Raw genomic sequence first — 23890 nt, 5'->3', positions numbered from 1 at the left:
ATAAATGACACTAATGAGGAAGCAATATGACAAATCTAGAAGGTGTGACAATCTATGAGTCTATGAGCAAATGGGCTTCTAGTTTCTCCAACAAGACAAAAATACAGGTGAAGACAAGGACCTTACATTTATAAAACGCTATAATGAAATAGTGCTTTTAATAGCCACTAAAAATATTTGATGACGTGGAGAAGTTTGAATATATACTAGGTTACCAAGATCAAGGAATTACTGTTTTACTGGATGTGATAATGGCATAATGTCCTTATATTTTAGGAGATGCATTTTTAAGAACTTGGGGGTAAAATGTAATGCCAGTTAAAATATGTATTTTTTATATAACATGTCCTCAAACACAGGTCAAGTACTTCATCTCATACTTAAATGAAAAAGTGTGATCTGCTCCAATGGTGAAATCCCATTTCTGTGCTTTAAGGATTTTCATGAGTGTTATTTGTTTCTATTCAATTTATGCTTTATTTGTTCACTATGGAACCTAATAGCATTTAACTTTGCTGTAGTTAAGTCATTAAAATGTAATTAATATATACAAATGCAGCATTGACTCAAAATTTTAAAAGGCAGTGAATCATCCTTCCAAGGAAATTTAACTTTCTTCTACTTACTTCAAGTAGTGCTTTTGTTAATCTCTGCAGGTTTCTTTCTTTCCTTTCTAGCTCTTCCAGCATCTTTTGTGTGGTTGATTTCTCTTTAGAAAGTTTCCCTTGCATAGACTAGAACAAAAAAATTGAAAAGAAAGCATGTTAACATATAGAGGAAAGTATAATCGGAATATTGGCTGTGAATACTTAAAATATTTTCTTCTTCCCAGTCCCTTGGATGATAAAGCTGTCACCTTTAATGCAATCCATATTATTTACAGAGAGAGGATGGCTCTAAAGAAAAGGAAAAAAAAATTACATCTTTACCAAGAAAGTTTTCAATCTGTGTAAAACCCATCAAATCTAAAGACACTACATAATGATAATTACAAATAATTCTTATTTTAGTAATTGATTTGCAAATTGAAAACATATTAGCAAAAATATACTTTTTTAAAAAACATTTTTCTATGGTTAATAAGATGTAAAAGTTAAGATCATAAGACAATGCTTATTTCCTATCATTTGAAACATGGCTAATCTCACTTCTGTCTGTGTATATTAGTCTAAGCAATGAATGTGAAGTCTTGAACTCAGGCCAAAGATCTATTAAGGGACTTTGATAAATTAATCTCCTTCCTGCATTATAAAATTGCAAGTTATGTAGATATAGTACATTAGAAGAAAATCCTTGAGTACATCAAAACAGCATGGAAGACATTTTAAGAGTACTTCAGTGATTTCAGGTAATTAGTCTTATTTTCAAATATACACCAGGAAATTCAAGATGGCGACTAGTATACCAAAGCAGAAAGCTTAAGCTCTGTGAGTCCTAAAACCTCTCTGAGATGTTGGAGTCACACTTGAGTAATTCTGACTGCTTCTAGCCAAAATAATAACTTCCATCACACTAGGTGCAGGAAAAAATCCAAAGACTAACCCTTATATCAGCCTTTAATTGCACCTAACAGAGCAACCTGCTGCACAGCTAGCATGGGGGATCCAGCCCTGGGGAAACCATCCTCTCCCACAGATATTTTTTTTTTCTTTCTCTACTTCTTCCTCCATCAAGTGGAAATAAAGCACCAGCCAGAATCAAACTTTCAATATCATGAACCCCTAGCCTGTGGAAAACCTCCCAAGGCCACATTACACTGAGAAAATTTAGTGCCATTTCTCACCGCTACTGCTGTGGCTCCAAACCTACCTGTGCATCAAGTGACAAAAAAAACAGGTGAGCACCATGGGGGAATCCCCTACACATCCCCTGGAACATAAACCAGCTCAGCCCTGGGCAGACAGATCCTCCCCCAACAAAACTGAATAACAAACAGTGAAATCAAACATGGACAGCGGAGGGGGTGGGTGACACACTGAAACTGCACTGGAGAAGGTGGGAGGGGCAGGGAGCTAAACTCAGCAGAGAACTATGAGTAAATAAACACAGGAAAGGCAATTAAGACTAAGAGCGGGTGGGTGATAAGTCACTCCCTGAAGCAGAGCAGGTAGTGGATCACAGAGCTGATCTCCTCAGCCACAGAGCAGCATCCAAAACCAAACTGCCTTGCAAAAATGAAAAACAAACAGCGAACTGTAATCAAGCATGAACAGCAAAGGGGGCAGGTGGCATGCTTAACTTGCCCCAGAGAAAGGGGGTGGTGCAAAGAACTAAAATCCCAGCACTGAACTATCAGTAAACAAACACAGTGAGAAGCCACCTCCAAAGCAGGGTAGGTAGTGGATTGCAGAGCTAGCTCCTGAACCAGAGGACAGCATTCAAAACTGAACTGCCCCACCTCACTGTGGGAGGAGCTGACCAAACAGCTACAGCTGAAGGGTAACACAGTTATTAGCTGGGGAAAACAATAGCTCTGACCATCCTGCATTATCTGGCAAACATACCGCACCTCACTACTTTAATTAAACTGATAGACTGAAGAGCAAAACACTACTCACAAGTCAATCACCTGGTGAGACCACTTCAGAGCTTCTGCTTATATGCCAATACCAGGACTGGATACTGGAGGAATAACTACAGAACTTAAACTAAGACTGAAATTCTATTGTTCCTGAACCTGGTGGGTTCTTTTGTTGTTGTTGTTTGTTTGTTTGTTTCATGAGTGTGGGTTTTTTATTTCTATTTTTATTCCTATTTTCTTTTTTCTTCTTTCTTTACCATCACCATCTTCTCATCCCTACTCTCACCCCTTTCACTCTTCTTCGTTCTCCTGTGCTAAAACCCATTGCTCTCCTTCCCAACTACTCTTTCTGCCCCTCCGCATCCACTCTCAACCCCTGCCCTCAACTTCCCCTTCCATTCTCCCCCAACCTGTCACCAGACTACCCCTCCCTCCTACATACTCATCACCTGCTGACCAACCTATTATACCAACTTGACACAACCTCAACTCCCTGTACTCCCTGACACAAGCAACCTACACAACAGAAATACACCCAAATACACACAACTGCCACAAAACCAAGCAGCCCCTGCACTGCTTCCCTCACTCACCCACCACATTTCCCACCTCCACTTTTACTGCCGCCCTAACCAACTCCCCAAATTTCTATAGCTAGCCTAACAAACATTAACTCACCCAACTATCACTGCTTACAGATATTACTACCAAGGTGTCTTCTATATAATATATAAACAACTGGTTGGATATTGAACCTGTGAATTAGTTATTGCGAACTCACACCTCCAGGCCAGGGTCAGAAATAGCACACTAACCTAACTAACAAGACAGTCACAATGCAAAAATTAAATCAAGGGAAAGAAAATAGGTAACTAAAACCACCAACTAGCCTATCAAGAACATAGTTACACAGCACCAAGTGGAGCAATGGGAAGAAGAAGGGATGGAAACCACTCTCCTCAAAAAAATAATTTAATACAGGATTCGGGGGAAATGAAGAAAACGGATACCCAGTTCCTAACCCTAACAAAACAATGACAAATGACACTAAGGAACCCAGCGATGCCCACAAAAACACCTTCAAAGAAGAAATCTTACAAGAAATCACTGAGAATTTGATGGAGAAGACACTAGATGTGGTGAAACAAAATGTACAAGATGCACTCAAGAAATTTTGAATACCAAAAATAAAGCATATGAGAAGACAAAGAAATAAATGAACTCAGAGAAGCCCTAAATAAACACCAAAGTGAAACAGAGGATACTATAAATAGAGAGAGAGATGAATTAAAGATGAAAATAAAAAATATTAAAGGGGAAGTGACCCAAGATATAGAAAACCTCAGAAAAAAGAACCAAGTAGAAACACAAAACACACTGGAAGGCAACTCCAGCAGACCAGAACAAGTGGGAGACAGATTCTCAAAATTCTAAGATAAAACAGAAATTAAAGAAAAAACTGAAGAAATGTTAGTCAAACAACTCAAGACCTGTGAAAGAAATATGCAAGAATTTACCCACTCCATCAAAACACTAAACCTGAGAATCATGGGCACTGAAGAAGAAGAGGTCCAAACAAAAGGGAATTGTCATATATTCAGTAAAATAATAGAAAATTTCTCAAATCTCAAGAAAGGTTTGCCCATTCAGGTATAGGAAGCCTCCAGGATACCAAACAGACTTGACCAAAATAGAACCTCCCACGGCATGTTACCATTAAAACAATACACACAGAGAATAGAGAAAGAATACTGAAGGCTGTAAGAGAGAAAAAACATAACATATAAAGGTAAACCCATCCAAATCACAGCAGATTTCTCAACAGAAACCTTAAAAGCAAGAAGGTCATGGAATGAGGTATTTCGGGCACAGAATAAAAATAACTTCAACCCTAGGATACTCTACCCAGCAACACTATCATTCAAAATAGATGGTGCAATAAAAATCTTCAACAATAAGCAGAAACTAAATTTATGACCACCAAGCCACCACTACAAAATTTCTCCAAGGAATTCTGCACACAGAAGATGAAAGCAAATAAAACCACAAGAGGACAGGCAGTTTCAAAACATAGGAGAAGAAAACACAAAGGATCAGTGAATAGCAGTGATTCAGCTGTACACAATTAAATCCTTAAGCAACAAAAACAACTAAATGGCAGAAATCACCACATACCTATCAATATTAATACTGAATGTCAGTGAACTCAACTTGTCCATCAAAAGACACCATTTGGCCAACTGAATTAAAAAGGAAGATCCAACAATCTGTTTACAGAATTGTTTCTCATTGACAGAAACAAACATTGGCTTAATGTGAAAGGCTAGAAGAAGATTTATCAGCCAATGGGCCCTGAAAACAGGCAGGAATAGCAATACTAATATCAGACAAAGCAGACTTCAAACTTGCGTTGATCAAACAAGATAAAGAAGGATCCTTCACACTAATAGAAGGGGAAATAAACCGAAAGGAAATAACAATTATCAACCTGTATGCACCCAACGTCAGTGCACCCAATTTTATCAAACATGCTCTAAAGAACTTAGTTAAAAGCACATAGAAACTTCAACATAGTGGTAGTGGAAGACTTCTGTAACTCCCTATCACCAATAGATAGGTCATCCAAACAAAAAAATCAATAAAAAAATTCTAAAATTAAGTCATACCATAGATCAAATGGACCTAGCTGATGTCTACAGAATAGTTCATCCAATATCCACACAATATACATTCTTCTCAGCAGCCCATGGAACTTTCTCCAAAACTGATCATATCTTAGGGCACAAAGCAATATAAGAAAACAGAAATAATCCCCTGCATTCTATCTGATCACAATACATTAAACTGAGAACTCAACAACAAAAACAACAGCAGAAAACATGCAAACAATGGAAGCTGAACAACACACTGCTCAGTGATCAGTGGGTCACTGATGAAATAAAAGAGGAAATTAAAAGGTTCCTGGAAGTTACTGAAAATGAAAACATGACCTACCAGAACCTATGGGACATAGCAAAGGCAGTCCTGAGAGGAAAGTTTATAGCCATGAGTGTATATATTAAAAAGACTGAAAGATCCCAAATCAATGACCTAATGCTACATCTCAAACTCCTAGAAAAACAAGAACAAGCAAAACTCAAACCAAGCAGAAAGAGAAATAATAAAATAGAGACCAAAAAACCCCACCACCTAAGAATCAAGGGAAAAAAAAGATAGTTCTTTGAAAATATAAACAAGATTGACAAACCCCTGGCAAACCTAAAATGAGGAGGGAAAAGACCCAAATCAGTATAATCAGAAACACAAAAGGGGAGATAACAACAAACACCAAAGAATTCCAGGGAATAATCAGAAACTTTGAGAACCTACATTCCAATAAATTGGAAAATCTTGAAGAAGTGAACAAATTTCTAAAAACTTATGAGCATCCAAAACTGAACCAATAGGATATTAACCACCTAAACAGACCTATAACATGAAATGAAATTGAAACAGCAATAAACAGTCTCCCAATAAAGAAAAGTCCAGAACCTGATGGATTCTCTGCTGAATTCTATCAGACCTTTCAAGAAGATCTAATACCACTGTCCTTAACTTTTTCATGAACTAGAAAGGGAAAGAACACTGCCTAACTCATTCTATGAAGCCAGTATAACACTCATCCCAAAAACAGACAAAGACACACCCAAAAAGGAGAAGTATAATCCAATCTCCTTAATGAACATCAATGCAAAAATCCTCAATAAAATAATGGCAAACCGGATCCAACAACACATCAGAAAGATCATTCACCACAACCAAGATGGCTTCTTGCCAGGGATGCATGGGGTGGTTAAACATATACAAATCTATAAATGTAATACAGCACTTTAATAGAAACAAAGACAAAAACCACTTGCTCATCTCAATAGATGTAGAAAAAGCCTTCGTCAAGATCCAACACCACTTCATGATAAAAGCTCTAAGGCATGTACCTCAACATTATAAAGGCTATGACAAACCTATAGACAACACCATTCTTAATGGAGAAAAACTGAAACCATTTCCCCTTAAATCAGGAACAAGACAAGTGTGCATACTCTCCCCACTCTTATTCAACAAAGCCTGGAATTCCTAGCCAGAGCAATTAGGCAAGAAGAAGAAATAAAAGGAATACAAACAGGTAAAGAAACTGTCAAAGTATCTCTATTTGCAGACAACATGATCCTATACCTCAAAGACCCAAAAAAACTCTACTCAAAAGCTCCTAGACACCATAAACAGCTTCAGCAATGTGGCAGATACAAAATTAACTTACAAAAATCATTAGCTTTTCTATACACCAACAATGAACTAATTGAGAAAGAATACATAAAAACAATTCCATTTACAATAGCCTCAAAAAATATCAAATACCTAGAAGAAAATTTAACAAAGGACGTGAATGACCTCCACAAGGAGAACTAGAAATCTCTGAAGAAAGAGATTGAGAAAGACTACAGAAGGTGGAAAGATCTCCCATCCTCATGGATTGGTAGAATCAACATAGTAAAAATGGCTATAATACCAAAAGCAATCTACATGTTCAATGTGATTCCCATCAAATCCCAATGACATTCATCACAGAGACTGAAAAATCTACCTTAAAGTTCATTTGGAAACACAAGAGATTATGAATAGCCAAGGCAATACTCAGCAAAAAGAGCAAAACTGGAGGTATCTATCACAATACCAAACTTCAAACTGTATTACAGAGCCATAGCAATAAAAGCAGCATGGTACTGGCACAAAAACAGATATGAAGACCAGTGGAACAGAATAGAGGGCCCAGATATGAATCTCCACAGATATGCACACCTTATTTTTGACAAAGATGTCAAAAACATACCATGGATAATAGACAGACTCTTCAACATATGTTGCTGGGAAAAGTGGTTATCTGCCTTCAGATAACTCAAACTAGATCCATGTCTAGCACTCTGCACTAGTATCAACTCAAAGTGGATTAAGGACCTTAATATGAGACCTGAAACTCTGAAGTTAGTACAGGAAAGGGCTGGGAATACTCTGGAAGCAATAGGGATAGGCAAGGAGTTCCTCAACAGAATCCCAGCCCCTCAGCAACTAAGAGAAAGGATGGACAAATGGGACTACATGAAATTAAAACGCTTGTGTACAACAAAACAAATGGTCTCTTAAATGAAGAAACCACTCACTGAGTGAGAGAAAATATTCATTAACTATACATCAGGCAAAGGTCTGGTAACCAGAATATACAGGGAGTTCAAAAAATTAAACTCCCCCAACATCAATGACCCAATGAAGAAGTGGGCAACTGAACTAAACAGAACATTTTCAAAGGAAGAAATTCAAATGGCCAAAACATTTCCCCCCAAACTCTGTATTTATTCTTCACTCTGAAAATACTTCAATACACGGACCACCTAAAGCATAATCCACCATGAAGGTTTTTGTTGTTGTCCCACCACAATCTCAGGATCAGGTAAGAGAGGACAGCAAACAGCATGATTTAAAATTAAGACTAAATAAAAGGCAGTTTTCTTAGGCTGGATTCAGTGGCTCATGCCTGTAACCTTAGCTACTCAGGACTATCAAGGTCCAAGGCAAAAAGTACATGAGATCCTATTTCAACCAAAGAAAAGGTTGGAAAAGGTTGTATATATCTGTCATCCCAACTACATGGGAAGCATAAATAGGAGGATGACAGATCAGGTCAGCCCAGGAATAAAAGCAATACCCTATTCAAAAAATAAAAGTAAAAAAGGCGAGGATCTGGCTCCTGTGGTAGAGTGCCTGCTTAGCAATTCCAAGGTCCTGAGTTGAAATCCTAGTACCACCAAAACGAAAAAAAAGCAGTTTTCTTGGCAGCAGTTATTCAAACTTATTGTTTATAAATTTCATTTGGAAAACTGAAAAATAACACATTTAATAATGTAAAAGTTGAATAAAATGAACCATACACCCTAACAAGTATATTTCCTTATAGAGGAAATTTATGTATATTTCACAAAAACACATCTAGTAGTTCAAAGACAATATGGGTTTTCTGAATGCTTATTTTTAGACACTGAAATTCCTTTGCAACTTCATTTGATTAAATGACGTATGGAGACTTATTTACCTAGTTGAGATTTATTTATTTATTTCTGGCCTAACAAGATTATTTAGCTGTAATCCATAATTCAGGCTAAATTTTCTTAAGATTTGTGACTTCATTTGAATTGTAGAAGAAAAACTACTGTAAAACTCTCATTTTAACAATGAAAACTGAACCCAAGAGGAGTGTTTTCAAAATGATGTAATTCTAAAAAAGCTTATGGTTTGGGTATTTGCCAATTCAGTCATGCTGACTGTGTCTAATAATTAGCTAGTAACTAATGTGTCTCCATGTAAGACTGAATTTAAATCAGTGATGAAAAAGACAATCTTCACTATCTGAATAAATCAGAAATGTTTAACAGTAATGCTGTTTGCCACAAGAAGGAAAACAGGACTTGAGAAGTAACATCAAGCTTAACATGACATGTTGATTAGGTTCAAGTGTACTTATCAGGAAGGCTTTGATAAAGGAAGAGTTCACACATATGCTTATCCTGAAAGGTTCAAATTCTGTATAATTTCTAGGATACTACTGGGTATAAGTGCTAAGGTTATCTGACAGAAATATTTCACATGAAACATTACTTCTTTATCTTAAAGTGCATGAAAAAGCATATTCTTAAGGGTTAGGGGGAAAAGGAGAAAAAAAATCTCAATTAATTTTCTTATGGTCTTACCAGAATCAAATTAAGACAAAATAGAACAAAACCTGATTATTAAATTTAGTTTCCAAAATGAAGCACAGGTGAGACAATATATAACATCCTTTCTTTTTATTTTTTAATTATTCTGCCTTTTAACAGCATAAGGCTTTTATTTTTACCTAAAATTCATATGTGCTTTGAAATACATATTAGTATTTATAAATGCAAATACATAGTTTGACATGTGAAACCATAATACAAAGTTATTAATCATTTTTCTATGTGTACCACCTAGAAAACTTGATAGATAGTTCAGTTTTTATTTATTCTATCCAGAATGAATAATGCAGATCATTTCACAAAAAATTTTGCAAAGCATTTTTGAGGTCTCTTAAAATTGTAAAACCATAATTGCTCAAAATGGTGGAAACCTTACTATGTATAAATGAAATGATCCATATTTTCTGAAATAAATATTTGGTTTTGTAAATTAAGAATAACAATATTTATGATTTATTACATATGTTAGGGATTAATAAAATTTTTAATTAAGTTTCCAATGTCTACTATTAGCTCTTAAATTTCCAGTTTAATGTTTTTTTTAAATTTTTGATAAGCCAGGTGCCAGTGGCTCACGCCTATAATCTTAGCTACAAAGGAAGCAGAGATCAGGAGGATCATGGTTCAAATTCGGCCTAGGCAAATAGTTCACAAGACCCCATCTCATAAAACCCTTCACAAAAACAGGGATGGTGGAGTAGCTCGAAGTGTAGGCCTTGAGTTCAAATGCCAGTGCCACAAAAAAATTTTTTTTGTAAGTTAGTAACCTACTAGCAATTATTATGTTCATTGTTTAAGTAATTTTAAGTGTATATAATGTTTTGGTTTAAGTATCTTGAAATGGCCCATACACAAATAGCTTAAATAAAGGAAAAACAGCACAGATGCTATGGAATCTGTAAACCCAATTTAAGAAGGCATAATTTGAAAGAAAACTTTTTAGTTTTACTTGTCTCTCTCTCTCTCTGTCTCTCACTCTCTCACACACCTACACACACACACACACACACACACACACACACACATACACACACAAAACCCTCTTGGTATCTGAAGGTATATAATTCCAAGGAGGTGACCATTGAACCCCAAATGTTCAGGATGCAGAGTTCAGTGCTCTACTGTGGATGCTTGCTTGATTTATTATTCCCGTAACACTGTCTGACTTCCGCTAAAGACATGCTGCCTTTCAACAAATCTCTTATTTTCACTCTATCATTTCAATTATGTACATTAACTTTTATCTTGCTTTCTGGGTACCATTTTATTTCTGGGAAGCATATTTTCACAAAATTAAGGGCAGGGAAACATTCAGCAGACCACACAAGGATTTAAACACTACTGGGGTTAATACAGTACTTGACAGATTCATATCAACTGAGCTGTGAACATATGTAAGGGAATTTAAAAGTTTTGTCTTTGAAATTTCTTTTGATTTTTTAAATGTTTTTTGACTGTGCTTGGTCAAAACCATGTGTAGTAAATCTGTAAATAAAGTGGACTTACTTTATTCACACATATACATGTACACATGCTGTACACATTCCTGTAAACACTTCTTATAAAGGTTATAATTATTTATACAAACACTATTCTATGTACTGGATGATACATCAGTAAACAGAATAGTCACAACTACTGGTTCTTGTAGATCTTTTACTAGGAAGAAAAAGACAAAAGGAAACAAAATAAATAAATTGGTTACACAGTATTATATATTAGAATGTGATTACTGCCATAAACAAATACAGTAAGGATAAAGGGAGAGACCACTGAAATATCAAGAAGAGGGAAAGGTAACATTTGAGCAAAGATTTGAAGTTAGTGACAGACTATGTCTTCAAGATATCCAGAATGTTTCAGTCAGTGCAAATGTTCTGGGGCAGATGGTACCTTCAGTGCTTGATAAAAAGCAAGAAAATCCGAGTGGCTGAAAACAGTAGAACAGGGTCAGAGAGGAGGGAGTACGGGAAACAGAGTGTGAATGGCCTCATAAATCAGTGTGAAATTTTTGACTTTTTATTCCAGAAAAAAATGAGGAACCACTGAAGAGTTCTGAGCAAAGACATGATGTACCTGGATTCTTCTTCAGTAGGATACTCATGCAGATGAGAATAGATTTCCAGTAGCAAAGGAAGAAGCAGGAAGAAATAATCCAGATGAGAAACAAAAACAGCTTGGACCTGGGTGGCAATGGAGGAGATACGGAGAAGGGACCACATTTTAGAGATATTTTGAAGGCAAAAGAATTTGCTAAGACATGTTAAGGTAAGGAAAAGCTAAGGGTAAGTCTAAGATTTTGGACTGAGCAAATTAAAGGGCAGATTTGCCATTGATAAGAAATATGGAAGGTGTAGAAGGGTTTATTTTTGGTGGTAGTAAAATAAAAAATTCAGTTTTGGATGTGTTATGTCTGTTATGTCATATGGTGAGGCTGAATACACAACTGGATACCCAACTTGGGCCTGAGGGGAGACAAAAATTAGGGAGTGGTGAGCACAAACACATTTAAACCCATGGAAGTAGGTAAAATCACCAAGAGAAGCACTGATAGAGAATTCTAGAGAAAAACAAATTCCTATTTTTGGAAACACACAGTATTTACTGGAAATGATTTGTCTTCAAGATATCCTTACCATTTTAACATAAAAAGTAAAGCTAAAATTATTCCTAGATTATAAATCTGTATCTACTAATCTGTTATATCCAGTCTGTATATATTAGCTTACTCATGTGACTATGTCTTTATTATGACAAGATTTATGCTACAGGTCTTAAGTTCAGTGTGTCCAAATAAATCAAAAACAAAACAATACAATAAAATGTTAAAAAGCAAATGCCTATGAGATTTATCTTGTTGAAATTTTATTGTATATATTTCAGTTACCTAAAAACAAGGTATAGGTTAATCATTTTAAGTTTATTTTTGAGAACAGTCAAAAGGTCTCATACTAATTTTTATGATCTATTTATACAACATACCATTTTCACAATAGTTTATGGAACCATATATAAAAAGTAGGATGGTAATGCTTGTATAATGTAAATAGCAACTAATAGGAAGCATGCATACTTAACAAGGTAAAATAATGCCATCTAGCATGAATTAAAGGGGGGCGATGCATTCCTACTACTATAAAGATATAGCCCCATTAGTGGCTATTTATTTCTAGCAACTGAAAGTAAGATGTTTCCCACAAGAAACCTGGTCTTCTGGTGTGTTCCAGTTTCACAATTTCTCATTCTGGGAAAACACCCTTCGTTTAAAATTGTCTGTTGCATAAGAAAGGAATCACACCCACCCTCTTCTTGTGTATTTTTTGGCTTTCTCTTGGAGTTTTTCATTTTGAGGTAGCCAAGAGTAATACCAAGAGTTACAATTCTGAAGTCAAGTAGATATGAATTACAATCTTAACTGTGACCTTGGGGATACATCTCTAAAGCTCCCCTCTTTTGTATATATAAACATGGTTTGTTATCTTGTGAAATTACTGAAGTTTAGAGATAACAAATATGAACCAGAAAGCAGAGCTCCTATAGCATGTAATATCATCATAATCACATTTCACTAACAATGAACACTGCACTTGGCACCAGAGGCTCTTACTTTTCACGTGGGCTCAAGTGTGAGCAAATCCTTATTCCTCTGGACAGAGATAGGGAAAATTTCCCAAATATTTATACAACCTAAAATAAATAAATAAGGAATGTGCAAATATCATAAAAAGTAGTGTTTTTAGGGCTGACGGAGTGGCTCCAGTGGTAGAGCACCTGCCTAGCAAGCCTAGCAAGCGTGAGGCCCTTGAGTTCAATCACAAGTAAGTACCAGTAAGTTTTCTGTTTAAGAATCTAAGACATGGGCTGGGGCTAGGCTCAAGTGGTAGAACACCTGCCTAGCAATTATGAGGCTCTGAATTCAAAACCCAGTACTGGCCCTCCAAAAACCAAAAACAAAACAAAACAAACCAACAAAAAAGAAAAAAACTAAGACAGTATAGAGCTCTAATTCCCTTCTTAAGTCAGGTCCCCTCTTGTAATCTGGTATATGTTTAAAAACAATAGCAGCATGAGGAACTCTGTAGACCTGCTCCCAAGCACAATAGGTGAATGTTATAAAAGAAAACATTTAAATTTCCTGGAAATAGTCCTACGAGCATACAGAAAATGAAGAAACACAAATTCAAGAAAATCTACTAAAACTCAGTAAGAAAAGCAAGAGACCATGCTGTGTGAAACAAAATGTCTACCCTCACAGCTCATCAAGATGGAAATCCCATTCCAGACTTCCTGCCACCACCCTCCCCCACCCCCACCAGCTCTCACGTGAAGGGCTATCTTCCCAAAAGAGACAGACCATCAACAGTTATCCTTCTACCCCCAGCTCTCTGTAGCTGAGGTTGGTTCAGGTCAGTGTAGCCAAGAGGTAGAGCTCCTTTCTTCCACTGATATCCCCACACGGGATGGAGGCTATACTTTGGGTTTAGACCACTGAATATTGGGGCCCTGATTGCATATAAGTCTGTTGGCTATCCAAAGCAGTTTTTCTCTTCCAAATGAAGAAATAAAGTCCATATTTAGATCATGGACAAAGAACTGATAGTACTAGATGGTAGAAATGGGCTTCAGACACGTTTATAAACAATGGCACCAGAGATATTTTTATGTATCACCAATGTAGTGTACTGATTCATAATACATTGTTACTTGTCATAAAATTATCTGCATTTTTGGTGTCTATGTGAAAAATAAACTTTTTATTTTGGAACAAGTTCATTCCCAATTCAGTGCCAAGATACCACCTTTCGTGTACTTGTAACATCTCAAGACAGATAAAGTACTTTATAAAATTAAATTCTTCCTTTTTTTTTCTTAAGGAGGGCCAGAAATAAAGAGGGTAAAGTACACTGTGTCATAGTAAAATATCAAGGAAGTTTTCTTTCTCTATGTATGTTCAGTTGATATAGTATGCTCATATCAAAAAGTAATTAAGTTTCTTGAAAGCAGAGGAACCAATAATTGCACTACTACATATTTTACTTTTTAAAAGTATCCCAAATAATCTGTATATCCATACAAATATGGTGACCACTCAGTATAAACAGGCCCAACGACATTCTTTCAAGATTCAGAGAACCTTCCAATCCCCATCCCAACACAAAGAAATGATTTTAAAAAGTCAAGTCCACCTTTTATAATTCCTTTCTGGCAGACATTAATTATGCAAAATTATTATGTACATACAATAGGTGAATAACGTACAATGGCCTCCTTATAAGCACAAAGACTAGGAAAGAGCACATTTTTTTTAATAAGTCCTCTTTTTTTTTTTTTATAAAGGCATAATTTGGCTGGTAGATTTTTGAAAAACTAATGCTAGTATCTGGTAAGAGTAGTTTTAGTTTTTCATGCAACATAAACCAATTTCACATAGTTGTTTTAAAAATTAAGCTTTAGGAAGAAAGAACTTTTGGACACATCACAAAATTAAGACAACAATATAGAAGGATAAATACCACACAATAACAACGGGAAAACATTGAAGAACTGATATTTATTTAGTTTAAAGAAGTTCTACCTGTAAGACATTCTATTGGCTTATGACCCATTTTCTCACTATTTCTACTGAGAAAATCTACCAGATGAAGGCTTTATGAAATGTGCTAAAAATTGGAATAGAACCTTCTGAGATTGTAGAACATCTTCTCTTGATATATTATAAACAGGACAGGCTGCCAACAGTTTTGAGACTGGTGGTTCCAATCATGCCTGTAAGATTAAACAGCCTTTATGACCTCCAAGGTATCATTCTCTCTTTTATAGTTTCATAATCATTCAGAAATGCCATTTAAATGTGCAAGTTCCTCTGATGAGGAAACATTTTAATGTGAGAGAAAAACAGGTAAATACAACTGAAACTTTTTTTCACAATTGCTCCTCTGCCAAAAGATTACAAATATAAAATACAATGATATCAGTCAACTAACTAGAAACAGGGTTAGGAAGGTGAACTGTGCTTTGCTTTTGAGAAATAAATAGGAAGAAAGATAATGCTCAATGAAGAACTCAATCACACTGAGCCACATTTATGAAAATGATGGACAATGGTCTACTGAAAAATGTCATTTAGTATTGTAGAAGAGAGAAGAAAAAACTTATAGGAAAAACAGCATAGCTTTACTGGTTTCATAGATATAATGAAAGCAAATTTCTAAAAGGTCAATGAGTAAACAAAGTATTTGTACCAACTTACATAATCACCTGGACAGTTGAATAAAATAGTAGATAAATTTGTATTTTATAGGATTCAACTAAATTTCAAATTTAGCATATACTTTTACACGAAATACTACTTTTTCTGTATTCAACAACAAACACAGTATTTACAAATAGAAGATTATTTTTTCCCAACTTCCAAAGCTGTGACTCAAACCTGCCAGTGAACTATACCAGGTAAGCATTTACTTGAATTCTGGTGTGAAGTAATAAAACATAGTTGTATTTTAAACACAGGATTTTCTCTATGAAACTCTGGTGGTACTGGGGTTTGAATGTGGCTTCGTGTTTGCCTAACAGGAAATCTACCACTTCAGCCATGTCTCTAGCCCCTTTTGCTCAGATTATTTTGGAGGCAGGGTCTCATTTTTTTGCCTAGGCCAACCTGGACTGTGATCCTCTTACTTTACACTTTTTTCTATAGCTGGGATGGCAGGTATATACCACCTCACCCAGCTTTTTTTCTGTTGAGATGGGGGTCTCATGAACTTTTTTTGCCCCAGCTGGCCTAGAACTGTGCTCTTCTGTGTAGCTTAGGATGGCAAGCATATGCCAAGATGCCCAGCTATTGGCTGAGAAGGAGTCTTGTTAACTTCTTTCCCACCCTCTCAAAGCTAGGATTGAAGGTGTTAGCCACCAGCGCCCGACCAATGTCTTATTTTTATCACCTATAAGTTAGGCATAAAATATACATGGCACTGGATTTTATTTTTCTCTTTGGGAAATAAATTTTAAGTGTCAGAATAACTTGCTTAGAGACAAAGCAATGCAGTAATCCAAATCAGTTCAATGATCTTTGAATAAATTTGTTCTTCTAAGTAGTTTGCAGGGGCATAAAGAAGCAGTAAAAAATGAAATGCTAATAACACTAAGTTTTCTTCGTCCACTAAACACCAAAAAAATTTTTAAAAAAAGTACAATGTCCCACTACTGTGAGGAAAAAAGAGCATTCAAACTATAATGAAGTGAAATTTTATAATTAATACTATCATGATAAACAAAATACATAATTTTTCCTTTTTTTTTTTGGTGGGACTAGAATTTGAACTCAGGGCTTTACACTTAAAAAGCAGGTACTCTACTGCTTCAGCTACACCTCCAGTCCAGTTTTGCTTTGTTTATTTTGGAGAAAGAATCTAGCGAACTATACCTCCAGTCCATTTTTTTGCTCTGGTTATGTTGGAGATGGGATCTAGTGAACTACTTGCCCAGGCTGGCCTTGAATCGAGATCCTCCTAATTTCAACCTCCCAAGCAGCTAGGATTAAAGCTGTGAGCCACAGGTACCCAGCCCAAAATGTGTAATTTATGGGTTTTTAAAAAAATTTTTTATTCATTTATTCACATGTGCATGGTGGGGGGTAAGCTCTCTGCTATCCTTAATTACATAGTATTTTGTGTTACTTTGGCTTTGTGAAGGAATTTGAAGAAATTTGAAAACAGCTACAGCATTTGGGAAGAACATAATCTACATAGTTATAAGGTTAGCCATCTTTTATGTAAGCAGGTGAGGAAAAACTAGGCAGCTTTAAAGAATTAGCAATTGAAGACAAGATAGTGGAGGAAGCATAACTGGAAAACAGAGAAAACCAGTGAAAAGAAAAGACACAGATTGATAATAGGGATCTTAACAGAATTCTAGGAAGAATACAGAGAAATATTTGGAGGATAACAATATTTAAGGGATGGGGCAGAGAAGTACAGCTCATAGAACTCCAAAGAAAATCTAATGAAGGGAAAGAACTTAAGAAAGACAGAGTGGGCAGTGAATGTGTTTCCAGATGGAAATAACATATGAAGATCAAGTAACAAGTGGACTAAACACAGTCCATAGCCTGCTAGCTACTATTAGATGATCACTAATGACTTAAACCAAATGCATTCTCAATAGTGGAGATAAACTATATCTAATTAAAGAGAGGGAGAAGCAAGGAATACAGAACAATCCATAATTTTTGAAGAACTGATTTACCAAACAGAATTTTCTTCTAAGCAACTGAAAAATTAATATTAAGGAATTTGTAACATCAACTCAAGTACTATTAATATTACTTTTTCATACAAATAAAACTGTGCCTTAATACTTTTAGGTTATATAAGCAATAAGAGAAATCAGCATATAGCTGAATTAAAATAAGTACAAAGTATAGCTTACCTGAATTTCTAATATCATTCTGTTCATTTCATCTTGTTGACTGTCTATTATCTAAAACATAGGAAATAAAATCAATCTAAATTAACTCATTTTTTTCAATGCTTTCTAAAAGTACCAATATTTCAAGAAAACAAAGGAAAGCATAAGGAATTAAAAATCTATTAAGTTTTTTTTTTATTTTAGAAAAGTACTCATAGTATGTATCCTTTAAATAGCAAGATGATTTGGACCACACATATAAAATTGCAAAAGCCTTCCTGTAGTCTTTAATTAAATTTTTCTCTGCAATTTATAAAAATAACTTTGAGATAGACTGTCAATAATTTAGGAAAGAAAAAGGTATCCTTTTGTTTTGGCTTTAATTTAAATTTAAATCATTTACATTTGGTTAAATTGCTATTTTATTTCCATATAAAAGCATTCAAACTAAAAACTTCATAAGCTATTAAATATCAGCAAAATTATAGATCACAGACGTAGCTATATCTTATATATCTGCACACACATATCCACACAGTATAGATTTTATGTTTATCATCAAAGGTATTTACTGACCTTACTAGCAGCCTCATTTTGTTCTCTGAGATTATCATTTTCATTCTGAAGCTGTTTTGCATCTAACATGGGAAGGCGGATTCCATCTTCAAGGCATTTTTCTACTTTTTGCTGTAAACTGTTTGTTTTAGAAAAACATAATTATATGAAGAAAACAGTTCTATTTGTTAATTTGGGTTGATAATGTCCCTTCTTAGGGTTTCTAATATTTATTAATCAAGCAATAATCAAGAACCACATTCAAGAAGAATAATCAAGAACCACATGAATAAGTTTATCTATAGTTTATACAGGTAAGAAAGATCCATAATTAACTTCTTCTCAGAAATGATAAATTTGAGACCAGAGTTGCTTAGCAGTGTTATCTTTGGACCCCAGTAAAGTCCTTCATTATCCTGTGTGAGCTCTGTAATCTAACTCCATTCTTTGATTCTTCCCTAAAAGAAGAGACTAAAAACATAGATACACATCTTTGTCCTTGATTCTAAGCTTGGCAAAAGTTTGCTTGTAAAGACTCTTGCTACCTATCCCAGAAGAATTTTTCCTTCATTAACAAGAACAGCAAACTACAATGTCTTTAACTCCACCCAACAATTTTTCCTGCTGTCTATGACAGACAGGAAACAACGAAAGGAAGCCCTTTGGCACATTAAAAATGAAAGTATAAGGGGAGGAGGTACAAACCTTGAGAAAGGAAGAATAGTAATGTTTGGGCTGAAACAAACCCTATCGTTAACAATAATGACCAAGGCCAAAACCAAAACAGTAGCAGTTTCAAGAAACCTAGGAATAGCTCTTTTTTTAGCTTATAATTATTCTCAAGAGTTACATAGTACGAAAAGAAAGATTTCTTATAATTTGGGTTTTGGTATTTTTGCTGTTTTACTATTCCGAAGTATTATGCTATCCAAAGCTTTTTCTCTCTTCAAAAAGAAGAAGTAAGGTTGTATTTAGATGGTGGACAAAGAATTAACAGTATTAGATGGTAGAGTAAGGGCTTAAGCCGTTTATAAATAATGGCTCCATTTTATGTATAACCAATGCAGTGTATTGATTTGTTACTTGTCATAAAAGTATCTGATTTTTCAGCCTGTAAGTGAAAAATAAACTATTTCTATTTCAGGAAAAAGTGCTTTCTCAATTCAGTACCAAGACACTATCTTCCATGTACTTATAGCACCTCAAGAAAGGTAAAGTGTATAGCTATTTTAAACAAAAAGTGTCTTTTTTTTTTTTTCAAAATTGGAGACCAAGAAGATAAAACAGGTGGTACCAGTGGGGGGGTGGAAAGGGGAAGGATATGAGGAAAGGGTGTAGAATGCAGTGGAAATACTATGTACTCATGTATGAAAATGGGAAAATTAGACCTGTAGAAACTATTCCAGGCATGGGAGGAGGGAGGATAAAGGAGAATGATTGACGAGGTGAATTCAACTACAATATATTGTAAGAACGTTTGTAAATGTCACAGTGTACCCCCAAGTACAACAGTAATATAATTGAAAAAATTAAAGATCTTAAAATTTTTTAAAAATGAGCCAGCAAAGAAGAGGGGGGAATATATTGTCACAGTAAAATACCAATAAATTTCTTTCACAAGTACACGTTCAGATAATGTAATTAAACTCTTGTAAGAGAGAAACCAATGGTTTCTACATATTTTAGTTGAATTTTCATGTCTAATGGAAAGTTTTTAATTTATGAATTCTTAAAAGTTCTCAAGAATCATAAAGCAAGAAGCTTAGAAACATATAAGGCAGGTAAATGTAATAGTATATACTTTAAAAAAAATTTTTTTTTTTTTGGGTGGTGGTGGTGAAACTAAGGTTTAAATTCAGGACCTCGTGCTGCTAGGCAGATGCTCTACAGCTTGAGCCACTCCACCAGCCCTTTTCTGTGCAGGGTATTTTTGAGTTAGGGTCTTTAGAACTATTTGCCCGGTCTGGCTTTGAACGGATCCTCTTGATCATCTCCTGAGTAACTAGGATTACAGGCGTGAGCCACCAGTGCCCAGACACATATTATCTTGAAGTTCTTTTGGCATTCAAGAAATAGTCTATAGCCAAGAAAACTTAAATACCACCCCCATCTCCTAAAGTTAAGTGATACCACAGCTATACAAATACTGAAGAATTATAAAAAGACTTCTTTGGTTCTTTAAATGTATTTGAGCAGAAGATAAATTTTCTAGGATGATATTTCAGATAGTATCATGATACTATCTGAAACTAGAAACTGTTTTCTGAAATGTACTAAACTAAATCTTTCCAAATCAAGCATACTAGGCTTGGTATTTTCTAAATACTTAATTTAAAAAGTCTAAATAAAAGAGAAGGTATACTATCATATAAATATGTAAAAGCAAACAAAGGAAAGAAACATGATCCAACTTTTCAGGGATTGCTTATTCTGTTCTTAAACCACACAGCTTAAGCTTATGATCACAGTGCTCTATAAGACAAAACAAATACATTGCTTCTTTTCATTTTATCAATAAAGATGAAAACGTATGATTGAAATACTAAAGATTAGGAAGTTGTTTTGAGATTAAATAATGAGATGCAAAGTTATGGAAAAGGGAAACTAAAGCGCAATAAAGAAGAAAAAATAGAACAAACAATAATTGTTTGGGGAGCTGGCACCAGAAACACTAAAGATTGAATTAGCCCAGAAATTATAGAGATTTTCTGCATTGAAATACAAGAAAAAAAAAAAAAAGCAGACCAGGTATATTTAAGACTTTGAAATAGCAGTAAAGCAGTGTTAACATGGAATACGGTATCTGATGAATTTTGACTTAGAAACTGAATCCATTGAGTTTATAATTGACATGAACATGAAGTGTGCAGTTCCTACTTTTTTTTTTTTTTTCAAACTGCTTTCTTATTCAGGATAGTTGGGTTTTTTTGTTTGCTTGTTTTGGTTTTGTTTATTTTTGATGGTACAGAGGACTTCACACTTGCTAGGCAAGTACTCCCACTCCATCACTTAAGTCATTCCTCTAGCCATTTTTTGAGTTGGTTATTTTTGAGGTACACACTCCTTTACACCCAGGCATCTTCCTATTTGTGCTTCTCCTGTGTAGCTAGGATGACAGGCATGGTACCTCTGTACCCAGCAATTGGTTGAGATGAGATCTCATGAACTTTTTGGCCAAGTTGGCCTCAAACCTTGATCCTCTTGATGTTTGTTTCCCAAGTGTTGGGATAATAGGCTTGAGCCACCATACTTGACCTCTTAAGGACAGTTTTATCTATTTATAGTTAAAAATATTAAGGTTTAAATTTTATAGGCAAGAGAATATAAGTTTATGTATCTAAAGTTATCTAGGTTTTTCAGCAATCCACTATTAATTTCCAATCATAAACATACAACCTGAATATACCAACATAATCACTGTATTGCTAACTGTATTAATTTAAAAGAGAAGAGTCCTATGAGGTAAGATATATGAGTAAATCTGGAAGGTAGGTAGCAAAACTGCTGTTATCTACTACTCAAAGTAAGGTGAAATGAGAGCCCATTGCTTCCCCCTCGACACATCCTCTGAAGAAGTACAGTGTGAATATTTTGCTGGTCCCTCTTTTGTTATTTAAAAACTTTACATAGGTTTTTGTCACAGCCACCAGATAAAGGGTCTGTATTAATATTTTCAGCCTGCAATTGCCATTTTTTTCCTTGTTTGTTCATTTTTTAAGAATCTCATCTAAAACTTTTGACAAGATGTTGGTAGGTTACTTCAAAATGGTATACAATAACTGAAGCAAGGTTTCAATGAAATTATACATCTTTAAGGAAAATAATAAAATAATTATTAATGTATTTTAAAGTGAAATACTTTATGGAAACATGAATAACTTAAAAATAACATAAAAAAGATATGGAAGATTTTCTTACCTTTGAACAGAAGTTACTAACTCCTTTTCTTTCTTTTTCTGGCATATTAGCTGTGCTTCTTTATCTTGACATTGTTTTTGGATCTCTTCAAGCTTTTTTTCTGTATCTATCAATGTCTCTTGCAAATTCTTATTTTTTTCTTCCAGAACCTGCAGCTAAGGAGAAATTTTTACAGTTTACAATACATGGAATGTTAAATATGTTCCTATTAAAAATCACTACTATTTTTAAGGATTTATAAACTTATTGCTAAAATCACTCTATCTTCATTTCATCTAGAGTATTTAACACTAGCTCTTCCTTTGTGTAAAATAAAGTTGGGAGATAAGAAGGGAATGGAGTAAAACATCTTTAGAAGACGGAGAAGATTAATGATAAAATTTTTATTTTTTTTATTAATTGTGGTAAAATGTAAATAAAATTTACTACCCTAACCATTTCTACATGTATAGTTCAGTAGTGTTAAGAACATCCACAATGCTTTCAACAAATCTCCAGAATTCTACTCTAAACAACTCCCCATCTACTCCTCACCCTATTCCCTGAAAACCACCCTTCTACTTTCTGCCTCTATCATTTGACTGCTTTTGGACTTCTAGAATCATACAGTATTTGTCTTTTCTGTCACAGGCTTATTTCACTTACTGAAATGTTCTCCTGATTAATCTGTCTGCAGAATGTGTCAGAATTGTCTTCCTTTCTAAGGCTGAATACAATTCCATTGCATACAGTTCCACTTTTTGTTCATTTATGAACAAACACTTTTTGTTCACCCATGGCTCCATTACATTGGCTCCATCTTTCAATTATTGTAACTGCTATTACAAACAGGGTGGAAGACCATCCATTGAAGGCTTTTTTGGGGGGAGGGGGGTACTGGGTTTTGAACTCAGGGCTTCATTTTTGCTAGGCAGGCACTCCACAATTCGAGTCATGCCTCCAGCAATTCTCGTATTTTCATTCCAAATAGGTATGAGGTGGTAGATGATCGCATGATTTTTAAAAATCTGTTGCAATCTGTTCCTACTCATGCAATCTCCTATCGTTCTTAAGCTCCTTCCTGACTTTAACTTCTCTTGGTTTTATAAATTAATATAAAATAAACAAGGAATCTTAGAATTGATCTTAAAGTATAAAAAATGACAACTCATGAATTAGACCAACCATTTTCGGCTGGGAATGGTTTTTACCTCCATAGGAGTTTTAGAAATGTCTGTTAACATTTTTGGTTTGGGAGAAAAGAAGTATTAGCATCTAATTGATAGAGGCCAGGAAGGTCTGATTACAAGAAATGTGCATCCTTCAAAGCACAGAGCAGACCTCTATAACAAAAAATTTCATGCCCCCAAATGCCAACAGAGTTGAGGTTGAGAATCCCTGGATTAGAAAGACTTAAGAAAACACTGAAGAGTAGACTTGATGAACTTAATAAGTAAGATTTCAAGAGAGTAAGCTTCACCAGAGTTGATGGAAAGACTTTGGATGAGATGCTGTTAAGAAAGGAAAATAGTCAGAAGAGAAGCTAGAAGAGTAAATAGAGGTCACAAATCAAGATATAAGGAAAAAACTATGGACAGTATAAGACAAATAAAGAAAGTAAATTGAACATACAGAAAATACTTATCAAAAGGTCTTGAGGACACTTGAATCTCAGAGAATACTGGAGAAAGCCAGAACTGGGGCACAT

At 35.0% G+C, this 23890-nt stretch overlaps 1 protein-coding gene across 5 annotated transcripts in view; it reads right to left on the bottom strand.

Annotated features, from left to right (window-relative positions):
- Positions 1 to 23890, bottom strand: part of Cep85l (centrosomal protein 85L) — a 167358-nt gene that overhangs the window by 8851 nt on the left and 134617 nt on the right. For 3 of the 5 annotated variants that reach the window (XM_074075643.1, XM_020176936.2, XM_074075656.1), the window contains exons 8-11: positions 22204 to 22358; positions 18307 to 18424; positions 17752 to 17802; positions 627 to 734 (exon numbers count right to left, since the gene is read on the bottom strand). In XM_074075643.1, the coding sequence (XP_073931744.1) occupies positions 627 to 734; positions 17752 to 17802; positions 18307 to 18424; positions 22204 to 22358 (432 nt within the window). Of the gene's footprint in view, positions 1 to 626; positions 735 to 15003; positions 15091 to 17751; positions 17803 to 18306; positions 18425 to 22203; positions 22359 to 23890 lie in introns of those variants that run through there. The other 2 variants (XR_012448789.1, XM_074075646.1) reach the window with 2 other exon arrangements.

Source organism: Castor canadensis, chromosome 1, assembly GCF_047511655.1.
Source record: "Castor canadensis chromosome 1, mCasCan1.hap1v2, whole genome shotgun sequence".
Classification (NCBI taxonomy): Eukaryota; Metazoa; Chordata; class Mammalia; order Rodentia; family Castoridae; genus Castor; species Castor canadensis.
This window is presented reverse-complemented; position numbering and strand designations above follow the sequence as displayed.